Here is a 13717-nt window from a genome sequence, read left to right as displayed (position 1 = left end):
TTATTTTAAATACATTTGACTGAATCTTGGATAGATTTGCACAAATTTTTTCAAAGGATTTGCATTTTTTGGAGTGGATAGTTGGTAGGATTTTAAAATAGACACGACTTGGCTAAAAATTTATTTAACCCTTTGTAATATAATTAGAAAAAGAAACATACCTGCTTTATTTTAAAAGAAATCTTAAGACTGATTTGTACATTTAGGCTTAACCACAACAAAAAATATATACAATATATATTTCTCAATATTTGTTTTTACTTATAATGCAAATAAAAACGTGTGATTTTAGAGAATCTTTGCTAATAAAATCTTGTTTAATGAGAAAAAAATTCAAAGGAAAAACTGATAATTGTTGTTTATAATATATGTTGTATTCTCAGTGATCTTTTAATTAGGATTATTCCGTTTTTAGCCAAAAAAAAAGGGTTGTATTCTAGGACAGTTTATTTAGAGCTTCAAGAGTTCATTACAAATTTGCCTTCAAGTTGTGGGCGAGACTGCTGGCACAAAGTAAGCCTGCCCCCACTTCCCTACACACACTTGCTTACAGTCAGAACCCCAACCTAACACAACTGGTGGTACAAAAATACAGAGAAATATTGGAGCCATTCAGCCGTACAGTTTAGAGCCAGATGTAAAAATCTATTTGTCTGCAATTGGATGTATTAGATTGGAGCTTGTGGGCCGCCCATTGTAGTTTGTGTCACAGCTACAAGCTTTTTCCAGAGCGTTTTTTTCGTCTGCTCCAGATTCACAGCGATTTGAATAAAGACAAACTCTTAAAAGTTTAATTTTCTAAATTTTTCTCAAATTTTTCTTGAGAAAAATGCCACAAGAACATGTTGAAAACACAAGTTTTATTGCTTTCGATAGAACTTTTTTCTATTTCTTTGTCTTGTCTTTCATCTGATGGGATTCTATAAAAAAAATTAATCATTGAGGATGATAAATGTGTAGTTTATTTTTATTTTTTTTACAAATAAGACAAAAGTTTTACATCTTTAACATAATCAATGTTGTTTATTTTAAAAACCACTAATAAAAAGCTTCAGTGACAGGCCCTAAAGAGCTCTTTTTTTTTCGTGGCCACAGTTTGAAATGAATCTTTCATGAGAGCTCTCTGCCCTGAGAGTCTGTGCAGATGTGCTCTTGTTTTTGTGTGCGCATGTTTCCATCCCGGCGTATACGCTGGTGTTTGCAGTCACTCATGCCTTTGAAAAGCCCTCACTGCCTGTGTTCTGCGTTGGCCCTGGCTCTGTCCCCTACAGTGAGGGTAAAAATAGCGCCCTGGTGCGCATAGACAGCTCTCTGTGTGCTTCTGCGTTGGAATCTGGGGATGTGGGGGCTGCGACACACAGGAAACGGCTTTACTGCCAGAGTCGTGGCTCCAGATATTTTTCAACATGATAGTTTTGGGGATAGAAGGGCGTGTTTGTGAGTAGGTGGGTTGATGAGGCTTGTATGCATGGAAGTGGGGTTGGGAGGGAGGGGGGGGTGTTTTTGGACTCCTCAAAAGGGGTCTTATGTGCTGCTATCAGCCTCAGGGACTCTGAGACTGGCAACAGAACGCAGAAACAAAGCAGTTTGTTCATTTCCTGGAAGGCCGAGGAACAAGTGTTTCAGTCACACTCTTTGACCCGTCGGTGTATTACGACACACACACACTGTTTTTCAGTTAAAAAGGAGAAATTTGGCTTAAAGCCTCAATTTTTATTGATAATTTTAGTTTTTCTACACATAAAATTCTACTTCTTCACATTCTTGTACTGCAATCGTAGCATACTATCTTCTCTGAGTCCATCTGTGAAGGTTTCAAGTGGCTGTAAGGAAATGAAGGGTGGAGGAGTTGGATGATAATGAGGAGGAGGTGGTGGTGCAGGAAAGTTTGTTGCAGTGAGAAGTTAAAGACTCATTCTGATAAATATTTTGGTGTTTTTTAACATGATCTTGTGGCATTTTTCTGATGATCGAAGACAGAGATTCATTAAAATGAAGAATAAATTGCATTTCTGAGTATTTCTTTATTCAAATCATTGTGAGTGAAGTAAATGATGTTGGAAAAAGCCTGTAACAGTGACGTCGGTGCTCCATTCCGATGAATCCACTTCCAGGCAGATATATAGATCCACGAACGACTTTGTTTTCCTCATCTGAGCTGAGCTCAAAGCTCTACAGCTAGATAACTCCAAAATTGCTCAGTATTTTTGATGTACCGTTAAGGTTGTGAGGGGCTGTAGCTACCATATTTTGTGGAGAATAAGTCTCAAGTCTTTTCATAGTCTAGCCAGGGATGCGACTCATACTTACTTATTTGTGTGTGTGTGTTTTTAGACAAAAATAGGCTCATATATTTGTTATTTTCCCAGCAAACACTGGTTGTCCTTTAGCTGTTGTTTCATCTAACAACCACTAGAGGGTGCTGCATCTGAATATAAGTATTTGCTACTGACAGAAGAAGATGATGTTTGTTATCCCATCATGTGACTGTTTTTTAAGCTTTGAATTTGTGGAAGTTTAGTAATGAAGTCCATTTAATTATAATCAAATTTTTTTTTAAAGATTATGTTTATTGGACACAAAAATAAAACTCAAACAGAATACTTTTGAGTTTATTCTAATTTAAATAAAAAAAATAAAATCAACATTTGGATAACTTCATCTTACTGACTGAAAGAAGAGTTTCCAGTTTAGTGCCATCCTGCAGTTTTGTGCTAAATTGTTATCCTGCTGTTTGTAATTTCCTTAATTTCACTTCAAGCAGGTAAATGAAAACTGAACACAAACGATAAAGAAATCAGATTTGTGGTCAGAGGAAATATGAGTGTGTCCCCAAATCTTCCAAAAATGGTGATGGATTTCTGAGCTCTCTAAATTCCCCCTGATTTAAGTGTAGAAGAATCCTGTAGATGTTTGGATGTCCTCCAAGCCTGTTGTTTTCCATCATTCCGCTCCCCTCCAGAACACGCCTAACGTATGGCATCCTTCTGGAAAAACCCTCCCTCCCCAGGTAATGATGGCAGTAAATGTTCTTTAAAAGGTGCATGAACGCTAAGATTTTCTTCTTTGTATGAGAGGAACACACAACGTGCACAGCTTCTACTCTCGACTCGTGTATAGTTGCAGTCCAGCCGCCTCATTACGCCTGGCACATGTAAATCTGCAAACCTTAAAACAACCAAAGGAATTCTAATAAAATAGCTGTTTTTAATCAAATAAAAACCTGCCTAGAAAGCAAGCGGAGCAGCAGTGGAACACATTCTTGTTCATCCTTTTAACTGAAATCTTATTTAAGTTTTGAGATACATTATTGATGAAATCAGATAGTATTTAAAGTTCTGCCATCCAGCTGGTTGAGCCCATTTCTTTGCTAAAGAAATGTTTTTTTTATTATTTAAATGACTTAAACATGTTCAATTTAAAACTTATAATGCTATAGCTGAGAGGTGGGGCTGCATCAATGATCTAATTTGAACCCTTTTTTCTGCTGTGATGGATAGATTGACAGGTGAAGGTTAGACAGGAATCTCTATGGAGCATCATGTTTGCAGATGACACTGTGATCTGTAGTGAAGGCAGATGGAGGAATAGCTAGAGAGGTGGAGGTTGGTTCTGGAAAGGAGAGGGATGAGGGTCATCCAACACATGATGGAGTGTATACATTTTTTAATGTGATACAATAAAGTAGAACTTTGAGGTTACAAGGAGTACAAGAGATGCCAAAGAGACAGGAAGGAGAGCTGGAGAGCTGAATTTTTTGTTCTCAAGTTCCTAATTTTTTCGAGCACGTTTTTAGGATCTTCCTATGTTTTTATTTTCTATTTCGTTACATAAGTCGCAGTTGAAAATAAAAGAAAACTACTCTAATTTATCATGTGTTGTCATATTTTGATCTTTTTTTTATGACAAATACTTTTTATTGGGTATTTTAAAGCTGGTAAAAATTACCTGGCAAAAACGATGGTGTAACTTTTTAGAGCGAAAGAGTTCTAGAATTTAGTTATTATCACAACTGTAGTATTTTGAATAACATTTTTAATATGTCTATTTTTTTCTGCTTTCATCACTGTAAGTTGCTATAATAAAGTAAACAATAAATAGATTTCTTTTTTGTATTTGTTTCTAAAACCATCAGTGCTCACAATTTTGATGAGACTTCACTTTCCTTCCCAGCATGCCTTGCAAAGATGACATTAGTGTGAATAAATAAAATTAAATTTAATTTCCCTGTTTTTCTAGAAAAAATGATAAAAATCCCACTTGATTAACTACTCATTGATTAATAAATAACATGTTAAAAGAAATATTTTTCTATATTTGTTTTGTGACTTACTGTGGTCTAAAACAATCTTTTCATGCCCCTTCTGTGCATCAGTAAAATGCTCTATAATTATATTTTATGTCTAAATGTGAAAATCACATTATGAAACCCAAAAGTGGTTTTGCAAAGTATATGTGTCTGTGTTTGAATTATACATTAATTCATTTTTTTTGTAATTTTTTTTCTACTTTTTTGTTATGTTTGCTAATATCAATGAAAAAATGAAATGAAATAAGAATTTTCTTGATTGTCTTTTGGCTACGAATCGGTTAAAAAAATCCTTATTCACATTAATCTATTAGTTCACATATTTTTGACTTTTTTTTTACAAATTGAGGGATTAAACATTAAGTCCCGCCTCCTTTTTCAGACTCTAAAAGCTATTTCCTTGAGAAATGTCAGACTTGATCTGCAGTGTCATTTGTTATGGGGACACAGTGTTCTTCATATTATGTAACTGTGACCACACAGTTAGAAAATTAGCAACAGCATCATGCCTCATCTATGGCTCTGAGGTCACGAAGGGAATTTTCTGTCTTTGTGTCGTATTGAGGAATAAATAACTCTGTATGGATGCATTGATGGAGTAGACTCAGAAAAAAATTCCTTCACAGTCAGTTGCACACCATGTTATCAGCTCTGTGTGCATCAGGAGGGGAGAGCGGGAAGCACCAAGTAGGACTTCCCACTGGAGTGAGTACAGTAACGGAGTAAAGCTATTGACCTGCGATGGACTTTCCAGTGTTGTCATGGAGCCAGCGCTCGTCGAGAGGGAGGGCAGGGATTTTTCAGAATATGAGAAGGGCAGGCACATCACCAGCAGGGCCTTATATCATGAATCATTCCATCATCACCAGCAACACTAAATACTGGGCTGAAGGCAGAGAAAAGAAGAGCTGGTGACATGAAGACACAGACGGGGTAAGAAGGAGATGCAGCTGCACACTTTTCTGACTTAAACAGTGGGCTTGAGACCGAAATGCATCCTGGATTTGGATGCAATCATCAAATATGAAACCAAATTAAACCTCAAACATCTCTTTACATTTTCTTCTAGGTGACGATAAAGTACAGCAGGTGCATAAGTGTTGAACAAATCTGTTTGACCTATGACATTATATTGAGGTTTGACATTATTCTCTTGGTGTTTAATTATTGTTTTTTTAATCTCCATCCTCTCAGGCTGTTCCCGCTGTAAACAAGATGGTGAGCCGAGCAAGTCACGTTCAGGGACCCTCCAGATTTCCGGACAAACCCGAGCCTCTGTCCCGGCGCCGCTCACGCCCTTTGACCCGCAGCAGACCCCTGACCCGCTCGTCCCTGTCTTCCCCTCATGTCCAAGCTCAACGAGCACGGGTGAGACTCGGCGTGCTTCCAAGTGCAACTGTGACATGTTTTCCTTTAAAATAGTTCAAATTAATTGCAAATTATTAGCTTTCAAAATAATAACTTTCATCAAATTTATTTACAAAATTGCATTAATAACTCCTCTCAAAGACAAGCGTTTCTTTTTACCGCCTTGTCATTTTTTCACATTTCTGTAGCAGTCATGATTCTCCCTCCTTTCGGTTGCGTCATCCTCCTCCGGTTCAGACCTCTGTCTGGTCAGCATTTCCTCTGCTGTTGTGTAAATAAGGTGAGGGTGAAAAGATGAGACAGCTCAGCTCAAACCAGCAGAACGAAGGTCACCTTCAGCTCCATCAGCAGCTGCTGAAACGATGAAAAGAGCAAAGATGAGACTTCACTGCTGCACAGGAACAAAACTGGAATTCATATGGGAGATTATTTCATTTCATAGATTATTAAAGTAAAGTAAACTTAAACAAAAATATATCTGCCAAAGAAGAAAAAAGTGAGACATTTTTAATAAATCTCTTAAATATACAAACTTGACACCATTTCCGAAAAAAAATATTTTAATCCTAGTTGTGTTGTGAAAACAATACTTTTTAAAAACTCATTATGTTAAACTTGTTTTAAGAGATACAATTTGATCACTTTGTCTTGGCTCCTTATTAAACTACAGAATAATTATCCATGTGTTAGTGAAGTTTACTTTGCTTTTTTACTTTATATATAAGTACAAATACTTATGAGTCGTGCAAAGGGCTGTCACTTTAAACTACACATCCTACTATATTCTATTTCTTGTAAAATCGTCACTAGTAGTCTTTTAATTATGATTATACAATTTTTAGCCAAAATCAAAGAACCTGTGTCGTTTTTTTAAGAGATATTTTTAGGAACTCATTCAAAAAAATGTATTCATGTTCATGGGCAAGAGGGAGTACTGGCACAGAAGCTAGCTGCGCTAATTTCCCAGAATTCCTTTGTTTATAACCTCACCTGCTAGCTTATAGCACCTCACAAGCTGTAGCTAACTCATTGCCAGCTAACATTAGCATAGCAAAAAAAAAAAAAAAAAAAAAAATGGCGAGCAATATTGAAACTATCCAGCTGAACAGTTCTGACATGACATCTCAAATGGGGAAAATAAACATGTTAAGGGGTTTATTCGTCTAGAAGTGGAGGATTTAGAATTGGAGCAGAGCAGGGAGGCTTTGACTCGTCCATGGCAGTTTCTGTGTACAAACTCCAGCTTTTTCAAACTTTTGGTTTTCATCTGCTCCTGATTCATCACAGTTTGAACAAAGAAATAATCAAAAATTATATATATGTCCTCCAACACAAGAAACATGCAGCATTTCAAAAACGCTAAAAAGACGATTTTCAGTGGAGTTATCTTAAACACTGCTAAGAACAATTGGAAATACTTAAAACTACATGATATAGTTGACTTTACAGAGACTTCATACTTGAGTGTTTTACTTGTTATCTGTGTTTGTGTCTGCTAGTGCAGGTTTGAACAGTGGGGGTCATATGACCAGACTGATGCAAAGGAGTGGATTCATTTTCCCTCTAAGCGTGACTGATAAACCACAGCTGTCCAACTTATCAGGACTATCTGTCAGTTTAATGCGAGAGCAGGAGATTCTGCAGAAAAACACAATTTGGTTTGTCTGAAGAAGGTTTTGAAATAATGAAGTGAACCTTTTGAACAAATTTTTTAATACTTGATGTGAACAAGACGAGTGAAATATGTGCTAAAATATACGTTTTTCAAAATAATAAACGGCAAAATTCATATATTTTTTTACATTGAACAGTCAAATGTGCTGATATTTGTTTCTTTAGAGTTTTATTGCCAGAAAAACGTCCTCTGGTTTGTTCCTGCAGAGCTGCAGGTGCATCATTTGGCAGACAGCAGTTTGTTCGTGTGAAAATGGGGATTTCCTCTGACAGTGATACTGTTGGAAACATTATTCATACTGATCAGGAAATTAATCTTGGTCAGTGTTGCAAGACCGGTCATTTCCTGTGCATACTAAGATAAATTACTCCAGTGGTTGAAGTTTATGCCTTTGTCATTGAAGACATTTTTTTTTTTTCCTTTTTGTACTATTACTTACACTGTCATATATATAATATGGAATGGTATTGTTTCAATAATGTATAGCTATAATTTACAGACTTTTTACTGAGCATAGACAGAAAAACACTTGGAAACACATCTGTAAAAATAATGTTTCTGCCAGCTTTTTATTGCAGCATATTTTTAAGACTTAAGTGTCTTTTCCTTGAAGAGTTTAAAGTTTAATTCTTTAGCTAAAGAATATTCTGCTTAATTTGACCTGATTATTAATAACAATTACTATCATAAATTTGGTTTATTTTCTTTATATTACAAATGATGACTTTTTATCCATTTAAATGAGTTAAGAAGAGGTCTCTGTTTACATTTACGTCCACATTCCGTTATGGTACTTAGTCATTTCTATTTTCTTTTTTTTTTTTGTTGCCAGGCTGCAGCAAAGATGACCTGTGGCTCTGCAGGTAAGGCTACATTTTATGAATCCTTACCCATGAGTTTACTTTGAATGAATTTTAAATTTGAACCTTCAAAGTCTCCCATTACACTAAAACGTTCCACTTTTCCTCTTTGTCTCTGACACTAAATTACAAGAATCTGATGATTAATGAGCTGAACTGTATCCATGTCCGTATCCCGTATCCTTGGTGCATATCTCTCTTGACTGATGTGCACAGACGCCATGGTAACTGTAGTTAGGTGTAACCATCGTGGTGACAGGGTCAGGATACGTGTTGTGTTTCTTTGTGTGTTCTCATGAGTATAAAGGCATGTTGTTGAGTCCCAGAGGGGGAATCACCATCAGCTTCAGGCCACAAGGGGGTGAGGTGCACACTGGGTAATGAGACCCTGGAGATTTTCAAAGAGGTCAGAGGTGATGCTGAATGTTTCATTTGGTGCGTGTGGGGATGTTTGTGTAAATACAAAGGACCACTATTGTAAAAACAAAGGAGCGTTGAGGGAGGATTGGCTTTTTTTTTATTGTATTGTGCCTATTTTTTCCTCTAAAATTAGGAAAAAGAATCATTTTTTAACAAATTTTTCTCATCAATCAGTCAGTGCTTGCTGGCTTGTGTGGCTCAGGCCTTTACTGCATATCTCAGCTCACATAGCTGATGTTTACTCCATATTTTGGCTGATAAAATGGTGAATTCCTTTCAGGAGTTTTCCTGGTGATTCTAATGTTTGTTTTTTTTTGGCTGATTATTTTAACTTTTACCAGCATGTACATTTGATAATTAATCATTTTTTTATTTTAACAAATTAAATGTAGGAGTTACAGACATGCAAGCATTAGCTGTTTTTAGTTGTAGTATTTAGAAGAGTGTATTGGCAAGAGTGTGGCGATATGGTGTGTATCCCGATACATATGTCCCGATATGTATCATGATACATATTACGATATATCACAAGACACGACCAGAGACAAAATTTCACTTTTTTTATTATGACTTAATAAAAACTTTATCTGAATATTTTCGCACTTTCAGAGCATCATACAAGTCGCTCAAGTCACTGAATCTGAATCTTTTTGCCAAAAGAAGTAGGTATCGCCAAGCGAAGTATCGTGATATTTTACTGAATCGATATTTCTTATACCCCTAGTTAAATGCACTTTGTCTAGTGGAAAGATTAGGATTAGTTCTTTGTATTTGGGGACACCTTCCTGTCTAATGTTTTGTTGGTTTAGATAAAGGTGGTAACCAACAGCAGGTGACTATTTAGTTCAGAACCACTGGTTATGACCGTTGGACCAGTGAGTTCATTTCCGTCATCACATTAGACTTTTTGCACTCTGCGTACTTCCTGCAGAAGGACAAACGGAGGCTGAACTGTGTAATGTTCTAGCAGAAAGGTAGCACTTCTGAACAACTAGGCATCAATTAGGGAACGAGAACATCCATGGAGTCCTGGGATTGGCCGCGGAGAGAGACGGGACATAGTAAAATCCAAAAGTACCCAGAAAAGAGGTCTTTTTCACACCTGGCAATTCAGAAAGTAGCTGTTTCTCACTGTTAAAGCATTTACTCATGCATCATTCGTCTGTGTTAAAAAATGTAAAGCATTTCCAGTGTCGTCCACATGCACTCCATCATTTCCAGATGAATCTTCTCTGAGGAAAAGCCCAGCTTGTGTGTGTTTATTTTATGGCCGTCCAGTTTTTGAAAAAAACATTTTGGTCAAGAAGACTTCTGCTGCTTTAGTTAATGCTGATTATGGAACAATCCTGTACTTTAGAGCAGTGGATGAGCTTTAAAAGGACTTGGTTTTAAATAAATACCGTGACCTGAATTTTTTTGGAAACTGGATCATGATTAAAAAGAGTGTATGATCAATATTACAGAGACTCTTAAATGTTTGAAATATGTTCTTAACATCTCTAAGTCCAGGGAATGGCATGTTCAGTTTCTTCTGGAAAAATCTGGGTCATCCCCATGTACAATCCAGTGTCTTTAAATGACCAGAAACCTTTTTATATCGTTATTATGTGGGGAAAGTCTAGAAGATGCTGAGCTTTGTGTGACAGAGGCAGAGTCATCTTCTTTTGTGACACAAATTGAGCCATTTTTGTGTCATGTAACAGAAAAGCCAGCTATGGATGACAGAGGCGCAGTAAGCTTTAAGTAAAAAATAAAATAAAATAAATGAAAAGGACAAAGCCATCTTTCTGTGACAGAATAGAGCCATCTTTGTAACAAATCACAGCTATTTTGAGGAGACGGATACAAACATTTTCAGTCATAAGTTAGAACCAGCAAACACTTTTAGGAGGAAGTTGTCGCTCTTTTTTTTTTATTTTTTTTTTTAATCCAAGTAAAATATTTGCTTCTACAATTCTGTTAAAATGTACATTTCAAATAGAGCAACAACATTCTTTAGTTAAATAAACAATATGATAAACTCATTATTTTAAGCCGAACTAGCATACGCTGCTTAATTCTGGCTATTGGTAAAGTTTTATATTCATTTATCATGAAAACTATAAATATTTTACTAAAGCTTTTTTAACATTTATTATTAAAGGCATATCAACATAAAACTATCAAACAGAAAAAATTAAAATGTAGCTCATATTTATTTTGCTTTTTGACCTAATTTAGCTCGTCCTCCTTCTCTTGACCCATTTCCACTTCTGCTGAGCTGCACAGCTTTTGCTCTCCTGCCGAGTAGCTGTCAATCATCCTGTAACCCAGACATGCTAAGGTCAAAGGTCAAGCTAACTGCATCAAGACTAAACCATTTGTCAATTTATGTGGGAGCTCTTTGAAAGATTAATCTTTTTGTCAAGTCTGATGTATGAAAAAAATATAAGAAAACAATAAGAGATTTTTTAAGTATTTTCCTGCATACTTTTTCTTTTAAGAACGATTTAACGTACCAAGACTGCTGTTTAAAAAAAAAAATGAAGGAACTAAAAAACAAAAAAACAGAACATTGGAGCTCCAGTGTTGATGTTCTTTGATTTAATGTAGTTTTTCAACCGTTAATGTAATTCCAGCTGATTCTGAAGGAGAAAAGCGGCGCATCGCCGCTTTTCTCCTTCAGAATCAGCTGGAATTACTTTAACAGTTGAAAAATTACAAAATGTTAATGAGTGTTTAAGTGTAGCCTAATAAGATTGCTTATAAAAAATGAATACTACTTTTTTTCTCAATTGAAAATAATACAAAAATCATCATTTTAAGTCTCTGGAAATTGTCATGTTTATATCTGAAGTTAAAAATGAAAAAAAAAAAAAGATTTTAGGCTTCCTCTATTGCATTTTGATTGTGATATAAACATTTTACCTTAAGATTAAATATGTGAACACAACCATAAATATACAGAATAAAGTAAATTGTTACTTTAACACATAATCATCTGTTCATAATCAAAACTTTCATTTAATCTGGTATGTTTATGGTTTACAAAAATGGAAATCTGGAACATGCTAGCTGAGGAGACATGTAAATTTAAGGAAGCTGTCGGGAGGAGAGAGGGGGGAGATGCTTGAAGCATACGGTCTTTGATCATGTGATCTGTTAAATCATTGATCAGGCTGAACTCACTAACCCGGCTTGGATGCTGCTATTGACTTTTTACTGGAGGAAAAATAAATCAAAGAGTAAAATTTGATGAAGCAACTAAATCAAAATACCAATTTAATGTGTGTTTTCTTTTCTGTATTTTATGCGCTGACTTTTTTAACTCGACTGCCTAACCTCAAATGACCTGAAAGAAACATGGAGGCCTCCATCTTTCTTTTGCTTCACCTCCCCCTCTCCAAGCATCTTTCTCCAAACCAGCCCCCGCTCCTTTTTGTAACCACTGTAAGATCTGATTGCTCCCCCGGTGGAGACACCCCTGCTCTGCTGTGTATTTGCTCAGAAAATCAGAGCCCGATCTGTCCAGAACATGTCTGTTGTGTGTTTTGATTTGTCGTTTGAGCGCTGGAATGTGTTGGCCTCATGTTTGGGTTGGCTGCTGCCGTGAGACTGTTCACGCCGCGCTTGTTCTCACTGCCCAAGCAAGAGGTCGATCTGAAGGGCCGGCTCGCCATCCACATATCAATGACCTCAAACATGACGGAGGCGAAATTTAAAACTACCTCAGTTAAAGGAAGGTCAGTAGTTTTCCTACAGAAGATTATTTCTTTTTATCGGGCACTTAATCTCCTAAACTTCTACCCACATTTACGTTTATTTCTACAAATATTTTATATTTTCTGGCTCTTCTCAGAGGCTGTCGCCCAATCATAAATGGGAGTCACTGGAGATTTAAGTTTCTAATTTATCTCCAATATTTCAGAACTTTTTGGAACATTTTTATTCAGATTAATTGGTTCTTCAGCAACAGACTGATGAGAAACGTCTTCTCATCATCACCTCAAGGTGATCACTGTATAATTACTGATATAATTTGCTGATTTGTTCTTGTGTTGCAAACATGATGCCGTTTAACAAAGACCACTATTGCCTCTATGTTTTGGTGTATTTGTGGCAAATAGAACATTTTTTGTTTGATTTAGGGACAATTTTAGAGTGTTTTCAGGCTGGACACATTCAGTTCACTTAGAGTGAACCAGGGTTTGCTTCCCCCTATAATCCAGAAACAAATTTCAGTCTCAATCAATCCAAGGGGACACTAGTTCGGGTCCAGGAACCATTCTCTGATCCAAAAATATCGATTACTGAGAATGATTCAGCACAGGGGTCACCAACCTGCTGCCCGTGGGTCTCTTCTAAAATTAGCACAACTCACTTGTGAGCTGCGTCTAAAATTAAAGTTTATTCTGTTGCAATTGTTTTAATGACACAGATTTAAAAAATAAAACGTCTTAAAAGTATGTTCATGATACATGAACTTTAGATAAGTTCAGGTGACCTCTGACCTACTCCAGTTCAAAGATCATTAATTTAGTTCAATATGTTGCAGATTTGGTCATTAGTTCAAAATGGGACAAGATTTGTTTAAAAATGTGTAAGTTGATTTTTCTTTACCATTACATAATTGATAAACATGGTACAACATAGTGAAAATGGGACATTTTTCCCATTAAATTTAGCGATGTAAGGGATCAGCTGAAAATGGGACAATTACTGAGAACAATTAAGTGCTGAATATTGATATTTGTTTCCTAGCTTGTTGTCGATGGTGATAATTATGGTGAGAAATCAGTGTCCTCACATAGAGGAGAATCATTATTTATTATTAATAATGTTTATGTGAAGGCAAACTGAGCAAATTAGTTATTTCAAAATGGTAGCCCTTTGTGTGACTCAGTACCCATGAAGTAGCTCAAGGTTTCAAAAAAGTTGGTGACCCCTGATTCAGCAAATTGCCTCTTAAAAAAAATCTCAAGTAAAAAATAATGTTTTATTTTCCCAAAAATTGAAGTAAAAACAAAACAATCTTTTTGGTTACTAAATGGTGCACATCAGATTGTTACCATATTTTTTTTACTTCAATATTTAGAGAAAAAAAAC

General features: G+C 36.0%; 1 protein-coding gene across 2 annotated transcripts in view; it reads left to right on the top strand.

The window, feature by feature from the left end:
• Nucleotides 1-4305: 4305 nt before the first annotated feature.
• LOC112142597 (stAR-related lipid transfer protein 13) overlaps nucleotides 4306-13717 on the top strand; it is a 33367-nt gene continuing 23955 nt past the window's right edge. Inside the window, exons 1-3 of one of the 2 annotated variants that reach the window (XM_024266068.2) lie at nucleotides 4306-5242; nucleotides 5504-5677; nucleotides 8185-8215. In XM_024266068.2, coding sequence (XP_024121836.1) covers nucleotides 5525-5677; nucleotides 8185-8215 — 184 coding nt within the window. In that variant the 5' untranslated portion in view covers nucleotides 4306-5242; nucleotides 5504-5524. Of the gene's footprint in view, nucleotides 5678-8184; nucleotides 8216-13717 lie in introns of both variants that reach the window. The other variant, XM_036215184.1, reaches the window with a different exon arrangement.

Source organism: Oryzias melastigma, linkage group LG14, assembly GCF_002922805.2.
Source record: "Oryzias melastigma strain HK-1 linkage group LG14, ASM292280v2, whole genome shotgun sequence".
Taxonomy (NCBI): domain Eukaryota; kingdom Metazoa; phylum Chordata; class Actinopteri; order Beloniformes; family Adrianichthyidae; genus Oryzias; species Oryzias melastigma.
The sequence above is the reverse complement of the archived record's forward strand: the minus strand, read 5'-3'. Positions and strand labels throughout refer to the sequence as shown.